General features: G+C 39.0%; 2 protein-coding genes across 4 annotated transcripts in view; one reads left to right on the plus strand and one right to left on the minus strand.

The window, feature by feature from the left end:
* The window catches only part of PIGF (phosphatidylinositol glycan anchor biosynthesis class F), a 36,541-nt gene extending 28,055 nt beyond the window's left edge, over positions 1–8,486 (minus strand). The window contains exons 1-4 of one of the 3 annotated variants that reach the window (XM_017862723.1): positions 8,287–8,486; positions 6,247–6,495; positions 5,017–5,108; positions 3,586–3,702 (exon numbers count right to left, since the gene is read on the minus strand). In XM_017862723.1, coding sequence (XP_017718212.1) covers positions 3,586–3,702; positions 5,017–5,108; positions 6,247–6,474 — 437 coding nt within the window. In that variant the 5' untranslated portion in view covers positions 6,475–6,495; positions 8,287–8,486. Of the gene's footprint in view, positions 1–3,585; positions 3,703–5,016; positions 5,109–6,246; positions 6,496–7,890; positions 8,195–8,286 lie in introns of those variants that run through there. The other 2 variants (XM_017862722.1, XM_017862724.1) reach the window with 2 other exon arrangements.
* Positions 8,487–8,513: 27 nt separating this feature from the next.
* Positions 8,514–17,267, plus strand: CRIPT (CXXC repeat containing interactor of PDZ3 domain). The gene is made up of 5 exons (XM_017862725.1): positions 8,514–8,664; positions 10,142–10,207; positions 11,325–11,379; positions 15,317–15,420; positions 15,708–17,267. Exons 1-5 carry the CDS (start codon positions 8,649–8,651, stop codon positions 15,770–15,772), a joined length of 306 nt encoding a protein of 101 aa, XP_017718214.1. The 5' UTR covers positions 8,514–8,648; the 3' UTR covers positions 15,773–17,267.
* Positions 17,268–22,937: the final 5,670 nt, after the last annotated feature.

Here is a 22,937-nt window from a genome sequence, read left to right on the forward strand (position 1 = left end):
CTGAGGAAAGAGAATCGACTGAACCCGGGAGGCGGAGGATGCAGTGAGCCAAGATCGTGCCACTGCTCTCCAGCCTGGGCAACAGAGCGAAACTTAGTCACACACACACACACACACACACACACATATATATATATATATATATTTTTTTTTTTTTTTTCCCCTGAGCAGTAGGTCTCAAAAGTGAGCGTAAAATATTCAGTAAACCATGTTATAAACAGATGTGGTGTCATCCAGACTTTGTTGTTCCATTGACAGTATACAGGCAAAGTAGATTTAGCATAATTCTTAAGGGCCCTAGGATTTGCAAAATGGTAAATTAGCACTGACTTCAACTTAAAGTCTCTAGCTGCACCGGCCCCTAACAAGACAGTCAGCCTGTCAAGCATTGAAGGTGCCACTAATTTCTCCTCTCTAACTTTAAAAGTCCTAGATGTCATCTTCTTTCAATAGAAGGCTGTTTAGTCTACATTAAAAATCTGTTATTTAGCCACCTTCACCAATGAGCTTGTCTGGATCTTCTGGATAACTTGCTCCAGCTTCTACATCAGCACTTGTTGCTTTACCTTGCACTTTTATGTGACGGCGATGGCTTCTTTCCTTAAGCCTCATGAATCAACCACTGCTAGTTTCAAACTTTTCTTTTGTAACTTTCTCACCTCTCTCAGCCTTCACAGAATTGAAGAGAGTTAGAGCCTTATTCTGGATTAGGATTTGTCTTAGAACGTTGTACCTGGTTTGACCTTCTGTCCAGACCATAAAACTTTCTCCCCATCAGCAATAAGGCTGTTCCACTTCCTTGTCACTCACATGTTCACTAGAGTGGACTTTAAATTTCCTTTAAGAACTTTTCCTTTGCATTCACAACTTGGCTATTTGGCACAAGGGGCTTCACTTTTAGTCTATCTCAGTTCTTGACAACCTAACTTTTTCATTAAGCTTAATCACTTCTAGCTTTTGATTTAAAGTGAGAGACATGTAAACTTTTTCCTTTCACTTGAACACTTGAGAGGCAACAGTAGGGTTATTAACTGGCCTAAATTTGTTATTTTTGTATCTCAGGGAACAGGGAGGGGAGAGAGAGGGAGGGTGAGAGAGACAGAGAGAGAGAGAGAGAACGTCGGTAGGTGAAGCAGTCAGAATACATACAACAATTATTAAGATGGCCATCTTATATGGGCATGAGCCATGGTCCCGCAAAACAATTACAAAAAGTAACAGCAAAGATCACAGATCACCATAAAAGATATAATAACAATGAAAAAGCCTGAAATATTGTGAGAGTTTCCAATGAAGAGAACACTTGCTGTTGGAAAAATGGCGCTGATACATTTGCTTGATGTAGGGTTGCCACAAACCTTCAATTTATAAAAAACAGTATTCGAGCAATACCTGAGAAGTACAATAAAGTGAAGAACAATAAAATCAGGTATGCCTGTATTTCGTAACCATTTTACATGTGTAAAACTGTGCTACCATTTTTATTAAGGTCCCATCTTCTCTTTACATGTCGCTGATGAATTGTTTTAGTGTTATGCCCTAACTCCATCTTTCCCATAAGCTCTGTGGTTTTTATTGCCCATTTTGTACAGTGTAGTGATTTTTAGGAACACACAGGCCACATTACAGCAGAACTAACTGTAAAATCACATGACAGTATCTCCCCCAGATACACTCATTATTAGACATAGATTTGAAAACTGGAGAAATCACTAATCCAACGGAATAAGATTTCAATCCAATTTCACTATTTAAAAATTTCAAACTAAAAGGTTAAAAGCAATTAATACCATTCGGGATATTATGGTAATAATGTAGAAAATGCTTTCAGTTGTTACACTTCTGTTTTCTAGAGACTTTATGAATATTAGAAGACGGTTCCAAGGGAAAACAAACAGTACTAATTCCTTTTTTTTTTTTTGAGGCAGAGTCTCACTATGTTGCCCAGGCTGGGTGCAGTGGTATGATCTCTGCTCACTGCAACCCCTCCGCCTCCTGGGTTCAAGCAATTCTCCTGCCTCAGCTTCCCAAGCAGCTGGGACTACAGGCGCCCACCACCACGCCCAGCTGATTTTTGTATTTTTAGTAAAGATGGGGTTTCACCATGTTGGCCAGGCTGGCCTTGAACTCCTGACCTCAGGTGATCCATCCGTCTTGGCCTCCCAAGCTGCTGAGATTACAGGCGTGAGCCACCACACCTGTCCCAAATAGTACTGATTTCAAAGGGAGTAAGTCAGTAATTTATGAAGCCAAGCTATTCAGCATGCATCTTTTGCTGTCATTGGGCTGTAACCTTTCAAATCACACAAAAATACCCTGTTAATTTCAGTTTCAATGCTTTTATCCATTCTCCTTGCACAAGATGGCTTTCTCTTTCTTCTTGGTCTCACCAAATCATATACTCTTGACTTAAGTCCATCATAGATCATTCCCATCTTCCCCTCCATTCTTTACTGATGCTCTGTCCCTCTGAGTTCCTGCAACACTTATTGCTGGATTTCCACATTTGTAATCTTATGTGAATTGCTCATTTCATTTTTGCCCCTTGAACAGATAAGCTCCTTAGCAAAAGAATCCTCCTAATAAGGCCGGGTGCTCACACCTGTAATCCCAGCACTTTGGGAGGCAAGGCGGCAGATCATGAGGTCAAGATCAAGACCATTCTGGCCAAAGTGGTGAAAACCCGTCTCTACTAAAAACACAAAAATTAGCTGGGCATGGTGCGCCTGTAGTCCCAGCTACTTGGGAGGCTGAGGCAGGAGAATCACTTGAACCTGGGAGGTGGAGGTTGCAGTGAACCAAAATCACGCCACTGCAGTCCATCCAGCCTGGGGACAGAGCGAGGTTCCGTCTCAAAAAAAAAAAAAAAAAAAAAAAAAGAATCCTCCTAATACTTCAGAATCCACACAGCCTAGCATAACACAGAGCACAGAGTCAGTGCTCAAGAAGTTTTTGCTGCTGGGTGATAAATAGGACAGAATCAAATAACCTTCTGGCTTTATTAGCTAGATCGCCACTATTTCTGGTGCATATCAGTTCAATGACTTTCAAGAAGCTAAAATTTTAACTCAGTCATGCTGAAGATATATACGGCCGCCAAGGAAATGAAATCCCATAAAACTTGCGCTCTGGTATCTTATCACAAAAAAGGCTAAACAAGAAATCATCATTGTTACACAACACATTTTTAGATTGTGGACCCCATTTCTACCTTATAAAATGTATGTAAGCAATTTTATTTACAGCAGTTTTATCACAGTGCCAAATGATCCCAGAACCACGGTTTGAAAGCTTTCTATTAATATTTCTTCTTCTTATTCTTCTTCTTTTTAAACAAACAAAAGGCTAGGTGGAATTCTACCATACAGAAAAAAGCAGAGCTGATCTTGCTAATGTGGAGGGAGGGGCTTGTAGCTCTGCCTGGCCTGTCCCCAGTCCCCAATTGCAGAGGCTCCTTAAGGCATCTCTGAGCACCATCAGCAATGAGAAGCACTCAGAATAATCAGCAAACTGCCATGAATAGAAAAATACTTCATTACTTTTTTAAAAATTTCAATATCATTATAATATAAAATTAAAACTTACCCATTTCTACTGAAAACCCTTAGCCATGCTTTGAGGTTTGGTCCTAACAAACACAAGCAAGGCACAGTAGTAAAAGTAGACAAAATAACTGCAAATAAAAATGTTTCCAATGCCAACCTGGAAAAAAAAAAAGATTAATTTTTTAAAAGTGTTAAAGGTACACATACACATATATAATCATTATTATATAAATAAAATATAAAATGTCTTCCTCTGCTTTACTTTGAAAGGTAACATAAGTGCCTCCAAAATGATGACTATAAATAATTTTACTAGCAACACAGCTTTAAAAAAAACAATCTAGCAAATATTCCACTTTAATGATAGATTTCAGAAGTGTTAAAGACCCTAGGATTCATGCTGAGACTTTCACTGCAAAAACAAACAAAGAACCAGAATCCATTTCTAGATAGTTAGCTTTCTCCTCAATAGTCTCTGGAACTTTCTCTACAACTAGTGGTTCAATGTTAACATCTATTGGAACCACCTGGAGAGCTGGATAAACTAAAGATTGGCGGGGGCTCTACCCCTAGAGTTCCTGACTGAAGCTTGAGTATCTGTATTTTGATAAAATGCTGATGCTGCTGCTTTGAAAACCACATTTTGAGAACCACTGTGCCAGACACATTCATTCTACTTTAAAACGGATTAGACAGGAATCACCATTTCCCATTACAAAAGTCTTGTTCTCTCCCATCTAGGAAAGAATAACCTGTCGGTTTAGTGTGTGTATGTAAAACTATTTATAAATATGTATGTATATATAAAAAACGGTATACTTAGCAACACATATATATGTGTGTATATGTATATGCATCTCATCACTCATTTCACCATGATCATTAATCACTGGTAAACTGAAGCTTCTCAAATTATGATAAACATTTTGTAAGAAACATTCATGAATTTGGTTTCTAAGAATTTGAAATTTGTCAGTTCAGAAAAAGTGTTATATTTTATCTTTAAACTATAAACACTACCACCAGTATATTTTGTATACACTTAATATACAAAAATATTAAGCATTTGAATACAGGAATCTATTAACTTTTGTTAAGAAAAACTCCATTCAAGTACTTTAGAATCACATTTATAAGAACTGATATGCTAACTGTAACTAACTTACACATATAATCATAGTAAGTTCTCTCAGAGGTTCTAAGGACCAAATATCTATTGGTATAGTGTAGTTTCTCTACTCTCCCTTCTCCCAACATGTAATTGGATAATAGAAGGCTAGGTAACAAGAGTATTTAATAAATTAAGTTATTCTGCTGTTTTTTAAAAAAGAATAACACTGCTAATGGTGTTGGTGCCCTTACTTGATCTATTAATAATGCACATCATGGTTTTTCTAGTTGCTAAGAATGAGCACAGTTTGGTAAATGAATGTTTTAAAATATAAATTTAAGGTAAAAGTTTCAAACTTACTCTATTAGTGGTGCTCCATATAGAACAAAAATTACGTGAAAGGAGAAACAAGACATAAGAAAGTAGATACAGCATTTCAAAAATCTGGTTACCTAAAAGAGAAATGAATAACCTGAAGACTCAAGATAATGCCTAAAGGAAAATAAATTCTTCCATTTTATCTACAAACACAACTTGTTCCCATAATGTGTAAAACAGTTCAAATGTTCTTGGGTATACTCAAATCAGATCACATGTCCTGTACCCAGTCACGTACGCAGCCCTCGATACAGACTAAAAAAGCCTAAAAGGCAAATATCACCCCCCGCCCATATTCCACCCATCCGACCTACATGAGTCTAAAAGAGGTTCTGTTTCCATGATAACATACAGAGCTATGTCATTAATCAGTATTTATTAAATATTGATTGATATCAGAGCTAGTATACAAAAAATACAGTATTATGTGATGACAGAGGAAATATCTGCAGAAAATAACAATTTTTTTCATTTTAAAACAAAATTCCTGGGAAAATTGCACTAAAAAAGCAAAATACTAAAGAATTCTTGAAATCACACTCATATTACACGACCCATATGAAAAAAGACCTGAACATCTACAAAGAAACATGAGACCTTCTTGATTTGGAGCTTAAGAATATATAAACATAACATACATTCAGCTTTTCCAATCATAGGCAGTAAATGACCTAACAGAGCTTATAACACAGTAGAAAATAATGTTAAGTATGGACATTATTAGTAATAGCCAAGTGAATATCTACTGCAGTGAATATTCTGGACAATTGATTCTAATATCTGAAAATTATTTAGTCAAGGAAGGCCATGTTGGAAATAAGCATTACCACAGGCTTATATTGCAATTTCTGAAAAACCCATTAAGTGGCTTTCAAAATGCAAAATAAATAAAATAAACTACAATGTCTTATTGAATAAGGTTTAAAGATAGACTGTCACATGTATTTATTTTCAATGGTGACATAAAACAATGACTATACAGGCTCACAATATTATCATAAGCTCTGAAGAAGTCATAATTCCACAATTAATGCAAGGCAGGGATCAATCAAACATTATGGGCAGCCTTCCAGCAAGTAACTTGGTGGGAAAAAATCAGGTTCCCTTTACTCACTGTAAATAACCTAATGAAGACTTGATGAATACTTTATTCTTCCATTAAAAGAAGCACTAGCTCCATCCAAAAACCAGTTATTGAGACATAAGCCTTACCTTGTGTGATAATGAACTTCTTTTAGAGGATGTATTTGGTTTCACTGCTAAATATAGTACCAGATTGACAGCAGTTACAAAACCAGAACAGATACACAACCATGTCAAGTGTGTTTCCAATATTGAGAAGTTCTCCAAGAAGAGTGACGGAATGAAGACACTTAGGATAATTGAAAATATGCATAAAAGATGGGTATACAGTAGTCTCTTGATATCGGTGTCTTTCATGGTGTTTTCTCGGGTGGCTAGCTAACGAAAAACAAGAAAGGAAGAGCATACGCAATAATGACTTTTCCATTGTCTTAAATGTTTCAACCCCTAAAATAAGTCATAAAGTCAATTTGCTATGAGCAATGTATTTGTTTCAAAACACAGAAGATGCAGACGTGTAGATGCACATATAGACTTAACTTTTTATTCTACCTTTGATTTTCTTAATACGGTACAAACATCTCTCAGAGCCTAAAAAAAACAAATTTACTAATTTCTTAAATATTGTGACTGGTTTCTGCAAAAGGGTCATGTCCTAGGACCAATAAAACAATTCATTTAAACTTTTTTGGCCAATATCACAGAGATGAAATCAACTGTGTGGATTAAATTATCTACTGCCTGTTGGAATTACAACCAAAGTTTATTTATGATGTTTCCAGAATGCATAGGTTATAATTCCAACAACCCCAAAAATATAATTAGGCTAAATTGCTGGTATTTTTTTTACTCTTGTCTAACATTACAGTAGTTCACATCTTCTAGCAAATGCCAAATGACACTAAGTGCACACTCGAATACTCAAATGGTGGCCAGTGGAATCAAGAGTTCAAAGAGCACCACACTAAACTAAGGGATCCCGATGCTTCAGAAATACCAAGATGACAACGTCTGTTACAGGTGTTAAATTCCAACCAAAAGTAGAGCACGAATGGAAGGAGGGAAAACAAATTACTCGTCTCTAAAATACACGTATTTAAATTATCTGAGTTAATTGTACTGTTAAACAAGGACTTTATTAATTTAAAGTAACAGTCAATATGTTACACTATGGAGAATATTCCAGAAAATAGAAATATCTCAGAAAAAAAATACTATACACACACACACACACACGCGCGCGCGCGCGCGCTGAGGGGCGCCCACTAGTGTGAAAAGCAGAAGGGCGAACCTGGGCCTTATCCTAATAGTTCTCATTTAATTCACCCAGTGCTTTTCAAAGGCAGATATTTTACTGATAAGGAAACAAGGCAAACAGGTGAGGTGGTCCAAGGTCCCACGCGCTACAGCCATCTCTCTGGTATAAGGAAATACACTAGGCATGAAGAAGCAAACGGATGGCAAGAAGGGACAAAGGTAAACTTTCCCATAGATTCTCTTCAGCTGATTGAGGGAGGGCAAGGGGATCAGGAATCCATTCTCTCAACAGATAGCCCTTCAGCCATTTTTCTGAGCCATCCTCGGAATCGCAGCTGCCATCAGATGTGGATGTAATACAGTGAGCAGGTACCAAACTCAACCGTTTGCTGAATGAATGAAGGAACCAGAGTAGGCAAAGTGGGAAACCAACTCCCCTGGGAAACCAGCACCGTGTTAGGCCCTGGCGTGCCCCCAGGGCGCCTGCAGGGGTGCCACGGGAATAACGCGGCCCACCTCGCCAGGCACCGCAGCGGAGAGAAGGCTCTTCAGAGCGGCCCCCAGAGGAGCCTTCAAGGGCATCGCCGCACCTCCACCGGCAGCTCCACCCCACCCCTGGTCGCTGGGGATTCTGCCCGACCCTAGGTCGGCGCGAGCGCGGGCAGCGAGGAACCAGCTGAGAAGCAGGATCAAAGAGCTGGGGAGTTGGAGACAAAGAAAAACTGGGGACAGAGGCAAAAACTCGGATCCGAAAGGGGGTCTGTCCATCAGGGCACGCCGGAAGAGTGGCGCTCGAGCTGACGGCGAGAGCGGGCGGGCCGGGGCGCCGAGGCTCAGGGCTGCTTCGGCAATTCGCGGGGGTGGCTTGCACCCCGGGAGGCGAGAGCGCCTGGGAAGTCCAGCGGGGCTTACCTAACTCTCCCGCCCGCGGAAGGGAAGCGGGGAACTACTGCCTCCCACCATCAGGTACGACGGGCGGCCCAAGCCCACGCGCAGACGCAGGGTTGTGGGGCGGAGACCCACGGCCGAACAGCCAGTCGCAGAAAGGGAGGGGCGGGCAAATGGGGCAGCCCCACCTAGCCGCTCGCGTTCATTCCTCCCGCAGCTTTCCAGGTTTGGGGTAGGCGGGAGCGGTGGGCTTAGAAGCCGGAAATGGATTGACGTAGCCCGGAAAGGGAATATTTCCCAGTTACCGTGTTGATGTTTTCAGACTGCTGCTGCTGCTGCTGCTGCTGCTGCTGCTGTCGCGGCTAGGGGAACTGTCGTGGGGAAGGATGGTGTGCGAAAAATGTGAGTTAAGGGGCCGCTTCTGCGGGAGGAGGAGGCTGGGATAATCTAACTGAGCTCTCCCGGGAACTTTGCCTTCTCTTTGTTTTATTTTTTCGCCCACAGGTCTCTGATTCCAGCCGCTGTCTTTCTACCCTACCCTTTGACCATTTTTGCACCTCCCCAACGACCATACAGTCCTATATATTTTGTACTCAGAGTGGTGTCAGTTCTGCACCTCCCTCTCTATTTCCATTGCCTTCCCCCAGCCCCAGATCTCATCGGCTCCCCTCCCATATAAAAATGTTCAGTTAAACCCCAGCGACACCTTTCCCTCTTGGCAATTCCTGGCCTTTCCTTTTTATTCGTGTAACAAATATTGTACTCCTGCCAAATGTTAGACACTGGAACCAAAGACTTAGGACTTTGCCTTATTCATTCTCGTTAGTCATTATGCCAGGATATGGCTTAGAGTAAACCCAGAGATGTTTGAATTGAACATCAACGTAAGTGCAAATTATTATTTCCCTAATTTAAATCCTTTAATAAACTCTCAGTGTGCCGAGAATAATTTGGGGATTCTATATTTGGAGCCTGGCGTTCAGTACCCTCCACACTAAGGCGCCAACTTATTTTTCCAGCTTCATTTTCACTGACCCTCATCCTCTTCACACTTTGACCAAACAAAATACTCTTTGTACCCATGTGTACTCTAAGCTTTCTATGCCTTTCCTCAGAATGTGTCCTTTATCTAGTTTGCCTTCATCCTCTTTACTCCTTTTTGTTCACGGTCCTGTTGCCGCATATTCAAATCCTCTCTCTTGCCTTCTCTCCAAACTTTCTTTTCTTGGATTTCCTTAGCCAGGGTTATTTTTTCCTGCATGGAATTTCTCCTCGTACTTTAGTTCTCAATTATTGTATCTTTTATTTTTTAGCTTACATTTTGGTTGGATGGTTCTTTTTGGGGGGATGGTCTCTGATGCTCCTGAGAATCTGATAAAAACTGTAGACTCTTGCCAGGAAAAAAAAAACTGAAAATATAAAAGGTTTGTGTACAACTCCACTTTGTTCACATATCTCTTAAGATCCACCTGGGGAACCCAGGTTACAGATTGCTGTTAAATAAATTAGTATACTATAATCTCATTAAAATTTTGTCTGATTCATCGCTTTATTTTTCTCAGCACTTTGTATAGTTTATACATCATAGATGCTTAGTAAATAATTATGGAACAAATAGACTTATCGGATGTGTTTAAAGTATAAACAAGCAGTGAAAGCTTATTATAAGCCATCTTATTATCCTACGAATTTTACTGACGGTCAGTCATTCATTGCCCACAGTTAATATGAGTCTAAGTTGACTGGCTGCTTTCCCAGCATTAACAGGCTCCTACGGTAATAGCATTGATAGTCGATACCATTGTGAGCCTTAGGCACAATGTAATGCACTTATGAAATAGTAAATTTTAATTTTCCTTTTACTATCTTGTTCTAACAGGTGAAAAGAAACTTGGTACTGTTATCACTCCAGATACATGGAAAGATGGTGCTAGGAATACCACAGGTATTTCTTCTTTTAGAAAATAGGAATTTAACCAAATACTGTGAATAATATTTTAGCTTTTACATTGTTTGTACAATGAAATGTTGTATGTTCAAAGTATTTTATCTATTAAATATTAAAGAATATTGGGTCCCCAAGTGATTTAATATCTTCTATTTAGTTCTCAGTTACTTGTACAGGTTCCTAATATCAGGAGATAGCAAAATTATTAAATGATTGTCAACTGGTGACAATATCACAGTATTTGATTATCACAGTATTTGATTTGATTCAGCTTATTTAGAGTCTGTATTTAATTTCCCCACTCTTCTGAGGAGAAATGTTTTTAAATCTTCTGATTTTTATATTCTTGAATAAATAAATGCTTTAATCCATTTTACCTTCATTATCATTAAATCCTTATAATGAAGTATTTACCTTCATTATTATTAAATACATTTAGTAAAGTATGTTTTCAAAGCGTAGACAAATAAACATTTTCATTATATTCAAGGTCTATGACACTGAAGTAGTGGCTTCTAGATTTTACACTATATAGAGTAAATACAGACCCATTCCTAAAGTACTCCCTTGAGTCTGAGAAATAAAATGATCGTATTTTATGCAAATTTTTTTTTTTTTTTTTTTTTTTTTGAGACGAGTCCTCGCTCTGTCGCCCAGGCTGGAGTGCAGTGGGCCAGATTCAGCTCACTGCAAGGGCTCCGCCTCCCGGGTTTCGCCCATTCTCCTGCTCAGACCTCCCGAGTAGCTGGACTACAGGCGCCTGCCACCTTGCCCGGCTAGTTTTTTGTATTTTTTTCTTTTCACTAGAGGCGCGGGGTTTCACCAGAGTAGCCAGGCTGCCAGGATGGAGTCTCAATCTCCTGACCTTGGATCCGGCCCATCTCGGCCTCCCAAGTGCTGGGATTACAGGCTGAGCCACCACGCCCGGCCACAAATTTTTACTGTTTCCCTGTAAATGTTTTCTTTTTAAGCAGTGTTTTAATACCTACTAAATGAAGATTTAAAAATTAGATATAGGCTACTATTTTGATAGAAAGTCAAAGAATGAACTTCTTAATGTTTTATGTTAAATGTATAGAAATAACCCACTAAAATATCTTTTATTCTGATACAGAAAGTGGTGGGAGAAAGCTGAATGAAAATAAAGCTTTGACTTCAAAAAAAGCAAGGTGGGTAAGAGCATCCATAGACGGATCATATAAATTTCCTTTCTTTTAGTATTAAGTGTGCTGGAGTGAATTTGATGTGCATCATTCCATTTGCAATAAAACATAAAGGGAGGTGGTTCCTGGCACTCAGAACCAAGCTATCTGTTATAATCCTGCTGGTTTTACCTTGTTCCTCCTTGCTGTATCAATATATGAAGATATTAGTGTTATTCTCTTACAGTTTCACCAGAAAACATGACTTTTATTTTATCTCCTTCTTAATTATCCTATGAATCAGAGACAGCAGGGAAATGTGGAAAGATGGTAAGCTTTGGAGTCAGACCTGAATTTGAGTCTAGACCCACTGTCTAGCCTTATGACCTTAAGCAAGTTAAGCAAGTTTCTTGACCTTTCTGAACTTTACTTTTTCCTGAGAATTGGGGTAAAATGTCTCCCATCTTAAAACAAGTTTTTGATACCACACTATATTAGATCCAGTCTTAAAATTTCTGCTGGGTATGGTGACTCACACTTGTAGTCTCAGCACTTTGGGAAGCCAAGGCAGAAAGATTACTTGAGCCCAGGAGTTTGAGACCAGCCTGGGCAACATGGTGAAACCCTGTCCTTACAAACAATGGAAAAATCAGGTGGGTGTGGCAGCACGCGCCTGTAGTCCCAGCTACTCAGGAGGCTGACATGGGAGCATCACTTGAGCCCAGGGAGGTCGAGGCTGCACTGAGCCAGGATCGCACTACTGATCTCCAGCCTGGATGACAGAGTGAGTCTCTCAGAAAAAAATTCTGTGAACCCTTTCATCTGCCATCCGATTTCTTTGCTCCTCTTCACATCAGAGGTTTTCCAAAGTCTTATCTAGACACTTTCTCAGCGTCCTTAAGTTCCTCTCCCTCTTTTAGCCCCTCCAGTCATGTTATCCCCACAAAAGCCCTGAAACTGTTCTTGTTGAGATCACAAGCGACCTTTAAAACTGATTCTGTTCTTATTTAGCCTCTTCATAATTCTCTCATGTTATTCTCTTGGCTCCTGGGACCCCACACTCTCCTGGTTTTCCTCCCAACTCACTGGCTATTCCTTCTCAATTGAGTACTTCAGAACTCAGTCCTAGGCTTTAAAAATTATTATAAATTCATAAACTCTCCTAAAGTGACTTTAATCTACTGGCTTTAAATTCAAGCTATATGTTTATACATACACACACACACACACACACACACTATTATATATATAATAGCTCCCAAATTTATACCTCTGGCCTGAGTTCTCTGAGCTCCAAACATATATCTAGCAGCTTATCTGACATACCTCATTTAATGTCTAACAGGCCACTTCTTTTTCCTTCCATCTTCTCATCATAGTAGCACCACTGTCTAATCCAGTTGTTCAAGCCTAAAAGCTACAATTCCTCACTGAGTCCTCCCTTTCCCCTGCTTCCCCTATCCATCAACAAGTTCTTTGGATCTACCTCCAAAATGTAAAATGTAACCTGAAACCACCTGCTTCTGTCCATCTTTCTGCTATTGCCCTGTTTCAAACCACTGTTATTTCTTACTTGGAACTGTAATAACTATTGAACTATCTTCCTGCTTCTCTTTTTCCCCTTAGTTGTCTCATAGTAACAAGAGTGATCCTTGACAAAGTTCCTTTGCTTAAAACGCGCCACTGGTTTTCTTTTTCACATAGCATAAATTCTAAGCCTCCTACCACATTCTTACAAGGTCCTTCTTGATAGGACCCCTCGCACCTCTCTGGCTTCGTATTGTACCGCACTGCTCCTCACTGATCATACGCCATCCTCATTAGTTCTACCAAGCCCACTCCCATCCAGAGATTTCTACTTGCTGCTGTCCCCTAGGAGTCTTCTGTTAGAGCTTATGTGTCTGGCTCCTTCTTGTTGTTTGGGTCTCAGCTGATGGGTCACTTCCTCAGAGAAGGTTCCCTAATCAGCATCTAAGCATCTAAACTAATCTCTTCTTTCGTTTTCCTCATCACTGCCTTAGTATCCTGTTAGAATTTTCTCTATAATGCCACTATTTGACAAGCTTGCTTGTTTTATTAGATTCTCTGTTTCCTTACTTACTGTTTACCTCTTCTCACTAGAATATCATCTGATGAGGGCAAGGACTTTGCCTGTCATGTTCATCTTTGGTATTTAGAACAGTAATTGGTACATAATAAGCACTCAGTATATATTTGCTGAATGAATAAATACCTGTTTTATGATGTCATCCTGAGGATTAGAAATAGCAACAATAAAGCCTTAACTACATACAGTGCCTGGCACATAATGAGATCTTTAATGCAGAGTCACACTATATGTTGTTGACTGACTTATTGATGTCTTTGAGGACCATTCAGATTTTATTGACTGAGCTATTATTTGTACAGATTTTATGGTTTTATATACTTCCAGTTCCTTTATGCTCTCACACTTACTCTGATGTCATTAAAAAGTAGCTGTTATTCTTGGGTACTGTCTCACTTTGGAAAATGTACTACAGTATTGCTTTGAATCTGTGGTACTGTTATTTATAAGATGCATTGTTACTTTAAGAAAAAACTGCCAGTTTTAAGATTTCCAAGGTTAAAATGTGTGTTTTTGAATAATAAAATATGGTTTTAAGAAAAAATAGCCTCTAGAAATACATGTCCAAACAAATTGAACTTATTGAAAGGAAGAAGAGTACCTATCTTCGCTTGTGGGGAATAAAGTGATATTCTCAGCCAGGCGTGATGGCTCACACCCTGTAATCCCAGCACTTTGGGAGGCCAACGCAGGTGGATCACCTGAGGTCGGGAGTTCGAGACCAGCCTGACCAACATGGAGAAACCCCGTCTCTACTAAAAATACAAAACTAGCTGGGCACGGTGGCGCATGCCTGTAATCCCAGCTACTTGGGAGGCCAAGACAGGAGAATCGCTTGCACCTGGGAGGCAGAGGTTGCGGTGAGCCAAGATCACGCCATTGCCCTCCAGCCTGGGCGATAGAGTGAGATTCAGTCTCAAAAAAAAAAAAAAAAAAAAAAAGGTGATATTCTCTGTGGTTTGGAAAAATTAACCTTTGTAAATGGGCCGTTGTGCTATACCCAAGAGGAGACGCTAGGTCTAGGACAGTGTTTCGTATCTAGTATATGAGGATCATTACAAAACTCATTTTGTAGTTAGGGAAGCACATTTAAAGCAGAGTATTATTGCCATTTTAGGGGGAAGTATTTGTTTTTTTTCACTCCAGTCACTGTAAGATGGCATTTTTATATAGTAGAAGCCCTTTTATCTAAAAGGATTGAGTCAGTTAATTAAAAATGTCAGCTAATGTAAGCAGTCATTAAAAGATACACATACCTTATTTTAAATTAAAGCACATAACTGTAGATGTATTACTCATTTGGTATTGAAACAAAGCCTTTTGAGCATAAATCAACTGATAAGTGCTCTACATGATTGTCATCACAAAAATCACAATCAGAATATGTTCAATATCTTTAAAGTGGAGCAAAAATTGATGCTTGAGGTGTGGAGTTCCTTTCCTAGTGATTTTCCCCTAGTTGTCAACAGTTGTCTTACCCATACCTAATTCAATAGCAATTCCGATTATTCCTAGTCATCCTTTATGGAATCAGTCACTCTTTTTGCACCCACACTTCAGCAGTTTCCATAATATTTTTGTCACACAAATAGAATGACAGATACAATTGATATAAACACGTCAAGAATAAATACTGTACAACTGACTATAAGTATATATCTCACATGGATGGAGCAGAGCAGAGATGTACAGGCATATCAGACAGTAGCCATCTGGAATAGGCTAAACCCATCAATTGCAGAGGTTGATGGAGGGATGAAGAGCATGGATTAATCCTGTGTATTGCATAAGTGGGGTTATTTAAGAGTGTGTTTCTAGTGTAATATACAATTTTCTCTCTTTAAAAAAAATTTCTAGATTTGATCCATATGGAAAGAATAAGTTCTCCACTTGCAGAATTTGTAAAAGTTCTGTGCACCAACCAGGTTCTCATTACTGCCAGGGCTGTGCCTACAAAAAAGGTAAGTTTCTTTTAATACCATTTTTCTATTCATAAAACCTACTTCATTTGCTGCTGATTTGGTTAACAGAAACAATGTAGTCTGTCATAAATTCTGTTAACCAAACACTCTTTATCCTAAGGCAAAATAGACCCTAAAACCTGTTTATAATTAAAAGTATATATATATATTTTTTTCTTTTCTTTTCTTTTCTGATGCTGTTAAATTATGTTTTAAGCTTCAGGATTGACTTAAACCAAACAGTTGGTATTATGATTTGATTGATCACGTATCTTCTTTTGTTTCAGGCATCTGTGCGATGTGTGGAAAAAAGGTTTTGGATACCAAAAACTACAAGCAAACATCTGTCTAGATGTATTGATGGAATTTCTGACTTTCTAAATGATTTTACTTTCTGCCTTGAATTTTCAAGGCATAGATGTCAACTTACAGAATAACGTGTTTTAAGACAATTAAGTTTAAACCAGAGAATTTGATTGTTACTCATTTTGCTCTCATGCTCTAAACAGCAGCAGTGTAACTAGTCTTTTGCCGTAAATGGTTTTTTCCTTATGAGCATTTTATTGAACTAAGTGGCAAATTCCATGAAAACTTTCTCAGTTCTGTATGCACTTTTATTTAACATTATTCATGTAATTCTCCCTACCACACACTTTATTTATAGATACTGCAAAAGTGAGAAGGAGGTAATAGATATTTTGCTGTGAATTTGGCATCCAGAGTTAACAGTTCTCCCCTCACTCCCTTACTCATGTCAGAGTTATTAGAATCAGTAGCCTCTTAACTAATTGCAGTTTCATAGGATGTATAAATGTTTCAAGCCGTTATTGCTAAATGGTTCTTTAGTTATTAACCTAGACCCAAATCAAAGACCAGTTTTTATTTGTTCTTGCCGCCAAAGTGCCAGTTCCTTTAATATGTGACCAGGAACACAAGGAATATCCATATGTCCAAATAAACACACTGAATTTTAGAAAAACATATTACTTTGAATTCAAATTGTCATGAAAACCAGAACAGTGTTTGTCCATGTTGCATGTAATGAAAATAAATCCCTACTCTTTGAGAAAAGCTCTTTGAAGCAAAAACCAAACTTTTTTTTTTTTTTTTTTTTTACCTCCTGTCTTGCTCCCTAAAAGAAATAAATAAAGCAAACATCTTGACTCTCCCTTTTTAAAATTTCTTTGTTTGTTTGTTTCTTTGATACAGGATCTCACTCTGTTGACAAGGCTGGGGTGCAGAGGTATCAGCAAGCTCTCTGTAGCCTCCATCTGCTGGGCTCAAGCAATCCTTCCACCTCACCCTCCTAAGTAGCTGGGGGCTACAGGTGTGTGCCACTGTGCTCAGCTAGTTTTTATTTTTAGTAGAGACGAGGACTCGCTATGTTGCCCCAGCTGTTCTGGAACTCCTGATCTCAAGCAATCCTCTGGCCTCAGCCTTCCAAAGTGCTGGGATACAGGTGTGAGTCACAGCACTCGGCCTCTCTCTCTCTCTTTTTTTTTTTTTTTATACTACAGGTTTCAAATGAGTACTTTTCTTATGTTGCCTTCAGAGGTTCAAGACTTCTGCTTTTAAAATCTGCAGGCTACTATGGGAGACCAAAAAAGCATTCCCCATTTCCAACTGCAGTATGTATAAATACGTATCACTATAAAATGTGTAGAATAGATAGTGTGATAAGATATATGAATGGCATTTTATTGGTCATAAAATTTTGATGAAAAGCATTCAAAGTTCTAACTTTATAAGGCTTTTCAAAATGTGTTTTTCTGAGATACCTTGTTTATTCATATCCACGAAAATTACAAGGATAATGCAAAATATAATAAATAATTTCTCTGAGAGCAGGAAGTATCCTCTCATGCTTAATCAGTTTGAGGTTTTTAATTAAAATTATAACACAGGGAACTCATAACAGGACCTGGTCAGAGAGCGTCTCAGAGCCATTAAAGATTGGATTTGTTGACTTGGAGAAAAGTACATTTCTCAGGGATCAACTGGAATCTGGACTTGCCTAACTCACATTTCTTTTTTTTTTTTTTAATAATTTCAGTTTTTATTTTAGATGTAGGGAGTACATGTGCAGGTTAGTCATATGGGTATATTTTGTGATGCTGAGGTTTGGCGTACAAATGATCCCGTCACCCAGGTAGTGAGCATAGTATCCAACATTGGTTTTTCACCACTTCCCTCCCCTCTTCCCTCCGGTAGTCCCCAGTGTCTGTTCTCATCTTTATGTCCATGTGTACCCATTGCTTAGTTCCCACTGATAAGTGAGAACATGCGGTCTTTGGTTTTCTATTCCTGTGTTTATTCACTTATGATAATGACTTCCAGCTGCATCCATGTTGCTGCAAAAGACATGATTTTCATTCTTTTTTATGGCTGCATGGTATTCTATGGTGTGTATGTACCAGATTTTCTTTATCTAGTCCACTATTGATGGGCATCTAGGTTGATTCTGTGTCTTTGCTGTTGTGAATAGTGCTGTGATGAAAATGTAAGTGTATGTGTCTTTTTGGTAGAACATTTTCATTTGGATGTATACCCAGTCATGGGATTGCTGGTTTGAATGGTAGTTCTGTTTTAACTTCTTTGAGAAATCTCCAAACTGCTTTCACAGTGGCTGAACTAATTTGCATTTCCATCAGTGTAGGCGCATTCTACATTGCACTGGCTTCTACACTGTAGAAGCATTCCCCTTTTCCCACAGCCTCACCAGCATCTGTTATTTTTTTGACTTTTTAATAATAGCCATTCTGACTGGTGTGAGATGGTAAGTCATTGTGGTTTTGATTTGCATTTATCTAATTAATAATGTTGAGCATTTTTTCATATTTGTTAACCACTTGTATGTCGTCTTTTGAGAAGTGTCTGTTCATGTCTTTTGGCATTTTTTAATGGTTTTTTGTTTGTGTGTGTGTATTTTGTTTTGTTTTGTTTTGAGATGGAGTTTCGCTGTTGTCACCCAGGCTAGAATGCAATGGCACCACCTCAGCTCACTGCAGCCTCCACTTCCCGGGTTCAAGCAATTCTCCTGCCCCAGCCTCCTGAGTAGCTGGGATTACAGGTGCCTGCCATCATGCGTGGCTAATTTTTGTACTTTTAGTAGAGACAAGGTTTCACCATGTTGGCCAGGCTGGTCTCGAATTCCTGACCTTAGGTGATCCACCCGTCTCAGCCTCCCAAAGTGCTGGGATTACAGGAGTGAGCCACAACACCTGGCCACGAGTTACTTGGTTTTTGTTTTCTGAATTGTTTTAGTTCCTTACAGATTGTGGACATTAGACCTTTTTCAGATGCATAGTTTGTGAATATTTTCTCCCATTCTGTACGTTGTCTGTTTACTGTATTGATAGTCCCTTTTGTGGTGCAGAAGCTCTTTAGTTTAATTAGGTTCCACTTGTCAATTTTTGTTTTTGTTGCAATTGCTTTTGAGGACTTAGCCATAGGTCTTTCCCACAGCTGATGTCCAGATGTTATTTCATAGGTTTTCTTCTAGGACTCTTACAGCTTGAGGTCTTACATTTAAATCTTTTTATTTTATTTTTTTAGACAGAGTCTCCCTCTGTTGCCCAGGCTGGAGTACAGTAGTACAATCTTGGCTCACCACGACCTCCATCTCCTGGGCTCAAGCGATTCTCATGCCTCAGCCTCCCGACCTAGCTGGGATTACAGGCGCATGCCACTATGCCTGGCTAATTTTTCTGTTTTTGTGACGGGGTTTCACCATGTTGGCCAGGCTGGTCTTGAAATGCTAGCTTCAAGTGATCCACCCACCTCAGTCTCCCAAAGTGCTGGGATTACAGGCATGAGCCATTGCACCCGGCCCCTTACATTTAAATCTTTAATCTATCTTGTGGTAATTTTTGTATATGGTGAAAGATAGAGGTCCAGTTTGATTCTTCTGCATATGGCTAGACAGCTATTCCAGCACCATTTGTTGAATTAGGGAATCCTTTCTCTGTTGCTTATTTTTGTTAACTTTGTCAAAGGTCAGATGGCTGTAGGTATGTGGCTTTATTTCTGTCTATTCCATTCCATTGGTCTATGGGTCTGTTTTTATACCTGTACCATGCTGTTTTGGTTACTGTAGCCTCCTTATAGTATAGTTTAACTCAGGTAATGCGATACCTCAGCTTTGTTTTATTTGCTTAGGATTGATTTTTTGGTTCCATATGAATTTTAGAATGGATTTTTTTTTTTTTTGAGACGGAGTATTGGTCTGTCTCCCAGGCTGTGACTGCAGTGGTGCAATCTCAGCTCGCTGCAACCTCTGCCTCCCAAGTTCAAGCAATTCTCCTGCCTCAGCCTCCTGAGTAGCTGGGTTACAGGTGCCCACCAACTATGACCGGCTAATTTATATAATTTTAGAGATGGGGTTTCATCATCTAAGGCAGGCTGGTCTTGAACTCCTGACCTTGTGATCCACCCATCTCGGCCTCCCAAAGTGCTGGGATTACAGGCATGAGCTACTGGGCCCGGCTGGATTTTTCTAATTCTGTGAAAAATGATGTTTGTAGTTTGATAGGAATAGCATTGAATCTGTAGATTGCTTTGGGCAGTATGGTCATTTTAATAATATCGATTCTTCTAGCTCATGAGCTTGGAATGTTTTTCCATTTGTTTGTGTCATCTCTGATTTCTTTGAGTGTGTTTTGTAGTTCTTGTCCAGCTCACATTTTATCTTCATACTTTGAGTAGCCTCCTTCCATGAGTGGATCATCCAGTGGCCACACTTAGGTTCTCCTATGGAGATTTTTGTTGTTGTGTTGTACCTCAGAGCCATCTCCATATTCTCTAAATAATAATAATGATGGTCATAAATTGAGTAGAAGTATTTACTAGATGAGGAGGAAAACCCTAAAACAAAACATGAACATAAAATGTTTTTAAAAGGAAGGCATACAAACAGACACTATAACAAAATAAGATGACAGAATTAAGGCCTTATGCCACAGCCAAAGCTGAAAATAAAAGCAGGAAAAAAAGGTTAAAAACATGAAAGAATTAAAGCCAAACAACTTTTATCAAAATAAATGTAAAAGTGATGAAACAACTTAATTGTTACCAGATTGTAACATAAAAGATGCTAGAAACAAATGCCAATAGAACACTTAAATACATTTTACATATTCATCCATTAGAATATATAGCTGTCAGAACGATAGAAGAATTACATGTGTGTGCAGAAGTTTATGTATCCATATGGAAAACACAGGAAGCTAATAGTACTGTTTTTCTCTGTAGTGGGTGTAAGGGTAAAGTAGAGACTTAACCCTTTACATCCTTATGGCAGTCTTCAGATACCTTTTAACTCCCAGTTCCCTTACCTGGGGGTGTGCATCCTAGAATCCTTGACCCATTAGAAAATATATTGTAGACATCATACTGTTTACCCTTTAATACTACATATGTACTTCATAAGAACAAGCATGCTATCTTACCCAAGTACAGCTATCAAGTTTAGAAATTTAACTTTGACGTAATACTTTACGTCCATATTTCAATTTCATTTGCTGTTTTATTGGTAATTTTTTGCAGCTCGACGATCCAGCCTAGGATCATATGTTGTATTGCCATAACTCTCTAATCTGGAGCAGTTCCCCAGCTTTTCTTTGTTTTTTGTAATAGTAATACATTTGAAAAATACAGGACAGCTAAAGGATGGAGTGTCCTTCAATTTGGGTTTTTCTGATGCTTCCTCATGGTTAGTTTCGGGTTGTGCAGTGTGGGTTGAAATACTGTAAGTGGGCCGGGCGCGGTGGCTCAAGCCTGTAATCCCAGCACTTTGGGAGGCCGAGATGGGCGGATCACGAGGTCAGGAGATCGAGACCATCCTGGCTAACATGGTGAAACCCCGTCTCTACTAAAAAAAAAAATAGAAAAAACTAGCCGGGCGAGGTGGCGGGCGCCTGTAGTCCCAGCTACCCGGGAGGCTGAGGCAGGAGAATGGCATAAACCCGGGAGGCAGAGCTTGCAGTGAGCTGAGATCCGGCCACTGCACTCCAGCCTGGGCGACAGAGCGAGACTCTGTCTCAAAAAAGAAAAAAAAAAAAAAGAAATACTGTAAGTGATACGTATTGCAGGTATACATCCAGATGCACAGAATGTCCATTTGCCCCTTATTGGTGATACTAATTTTGATCACTTGGGTAAGATGTTGTCCAGTTTCTCCACTGTATCGTTACTGTTTTTCCTTTTGCATTAGTGGGTAATTTGTGAGGAGAAACTTTGAGACCTGGTTGAGAATTCTGTTCCTCATCAAATCTACCCCTCCTAGATTTAGCATCCTTTGACGATTCTTGTCTGAATAAATTTTTACTAGGATGTTTCCAAAATTGTGATTGTTCTAACTCCATTATTATTTCTGTATTAATTAGTTGTCATTCTGCTGTAAGGAAGAGGTTTCCCTTTATCATCAACTTCGAGTAAGTACTTTTTTCTGAGCCATTTGAATATTCCTTACAGATGTGATACCTCTTTACCCCAATTACTTAAGTTTGTATTTCCAAAGAACAAGGGTGTTTTCCTGCATAGCCATAGCACAATTACCAAAATCAGAAAATTAACATTAATACATCACTATTATCAAATCTTTTTCATATTTCGCTAATTGTTTCAGTAATGTGAAAAAAAAATCTGTTCTGGGATCCAGTCTGGAGTAATATTACACTTAGTTGTCATGTCTGTAGTCTCCTTTATTCTGGAACAGTTCTTCAGCTGATCTCTCAAAATGCCAAGGTCATGGGCCAGTTGTACTTTTTAAAAAAAATTTTCAACTTTTACTTTAGACTTGGGGTATATGTGCAAGTGTGTTTCTTGCCTTTCCCTATTCCTGTTATATTGCGTGATGCTGAGGTTTGGGGCACCATTGATCCCGACACCCAGGTAGTGAGCATAGTACCCAATAGGTAGTTTTTCAACCCTTGCATCCTCCCTCCCTCCCTCCTCTAGTAGTTCCCAGTGTCTATTGTTGCCATCCTATACACTTTTTATAGAGTAACTCTTCATCTGGGTTTTTCAGATGTTTCTTGATGATTAGACTGAGCTTATACATTTTTGGCGAGGATACCACAGAAGTGGCATTATTCTTTTCAGTGCACCGTATCATGGTGTCAGTTGTCTCATTACAAGGATGTTAATTTTGATCACTTGTTTTAGGTGATATCTGCTGTATTACTCTACTGTAAAGTTTGATTTTTTCCATTAAGCTAATAAGCATTTTGTGGGGAAATACTTTCAGATGATAACTATTTTGTTTCCCAACAAACTTTCACACACTCATTTTAGCATCCAGTGATATTTCTTGGTGGAATTAATTGTTACTCTGGTGTTGCCAAGTGGGGATTCTTCCAATTTTATTATTATTACTATGTTTATTCTGTGGCATTCTACTATAAGGAAAATCTTCTACTAAAGCCTTGGAGTCAGCCATTTCTCCAAAGATCCTTAGTTTCTTTAAGTGGAGAATGGTTTATAGAAACTATGATCTGAGCCTCCTGGGTTGTCATTGC

The sequence above is a fragment of the Rhinopithecus bieti genome, unplaced genomic scaffold (genome assembly GCF_001698545.2).
Source record: "Rhinopithecus bieti isolate Rb0 unplaced genomic scaffold, ASM169854v2 scaffold_61117, whole genome shotgun sequence".
Classification (NCBI taxonomy): Eukaryota; Metazoa; Chordata; class Mammalia; order Primates; family Cercopithecidae; genus Rhinopithecus; species Rhinopithecus bieti.

What these genes read in the sequence shown, in the direction of transcription:
- CRIPT (XM_017862725.1), top strand. An exon ending in TTGACTTCAAAAAAAGCAAG is followed by an intron (nt 11,380 to 15,316) that starts GTGGGTAAGAGC and finishes AAAAATTTCTAG; the next exon opens with ATTTGATCCATATGGAAAGA. An exon ending in GGGCTGTGCCTACAAAAAAG is followed by an intron (nt 15,421 to 15,707) that starts GTAAGTTTCTTT and finishes CTTTTGTTTCAG; the next exon opens with GCATCTGTGCGATGTGTGGA.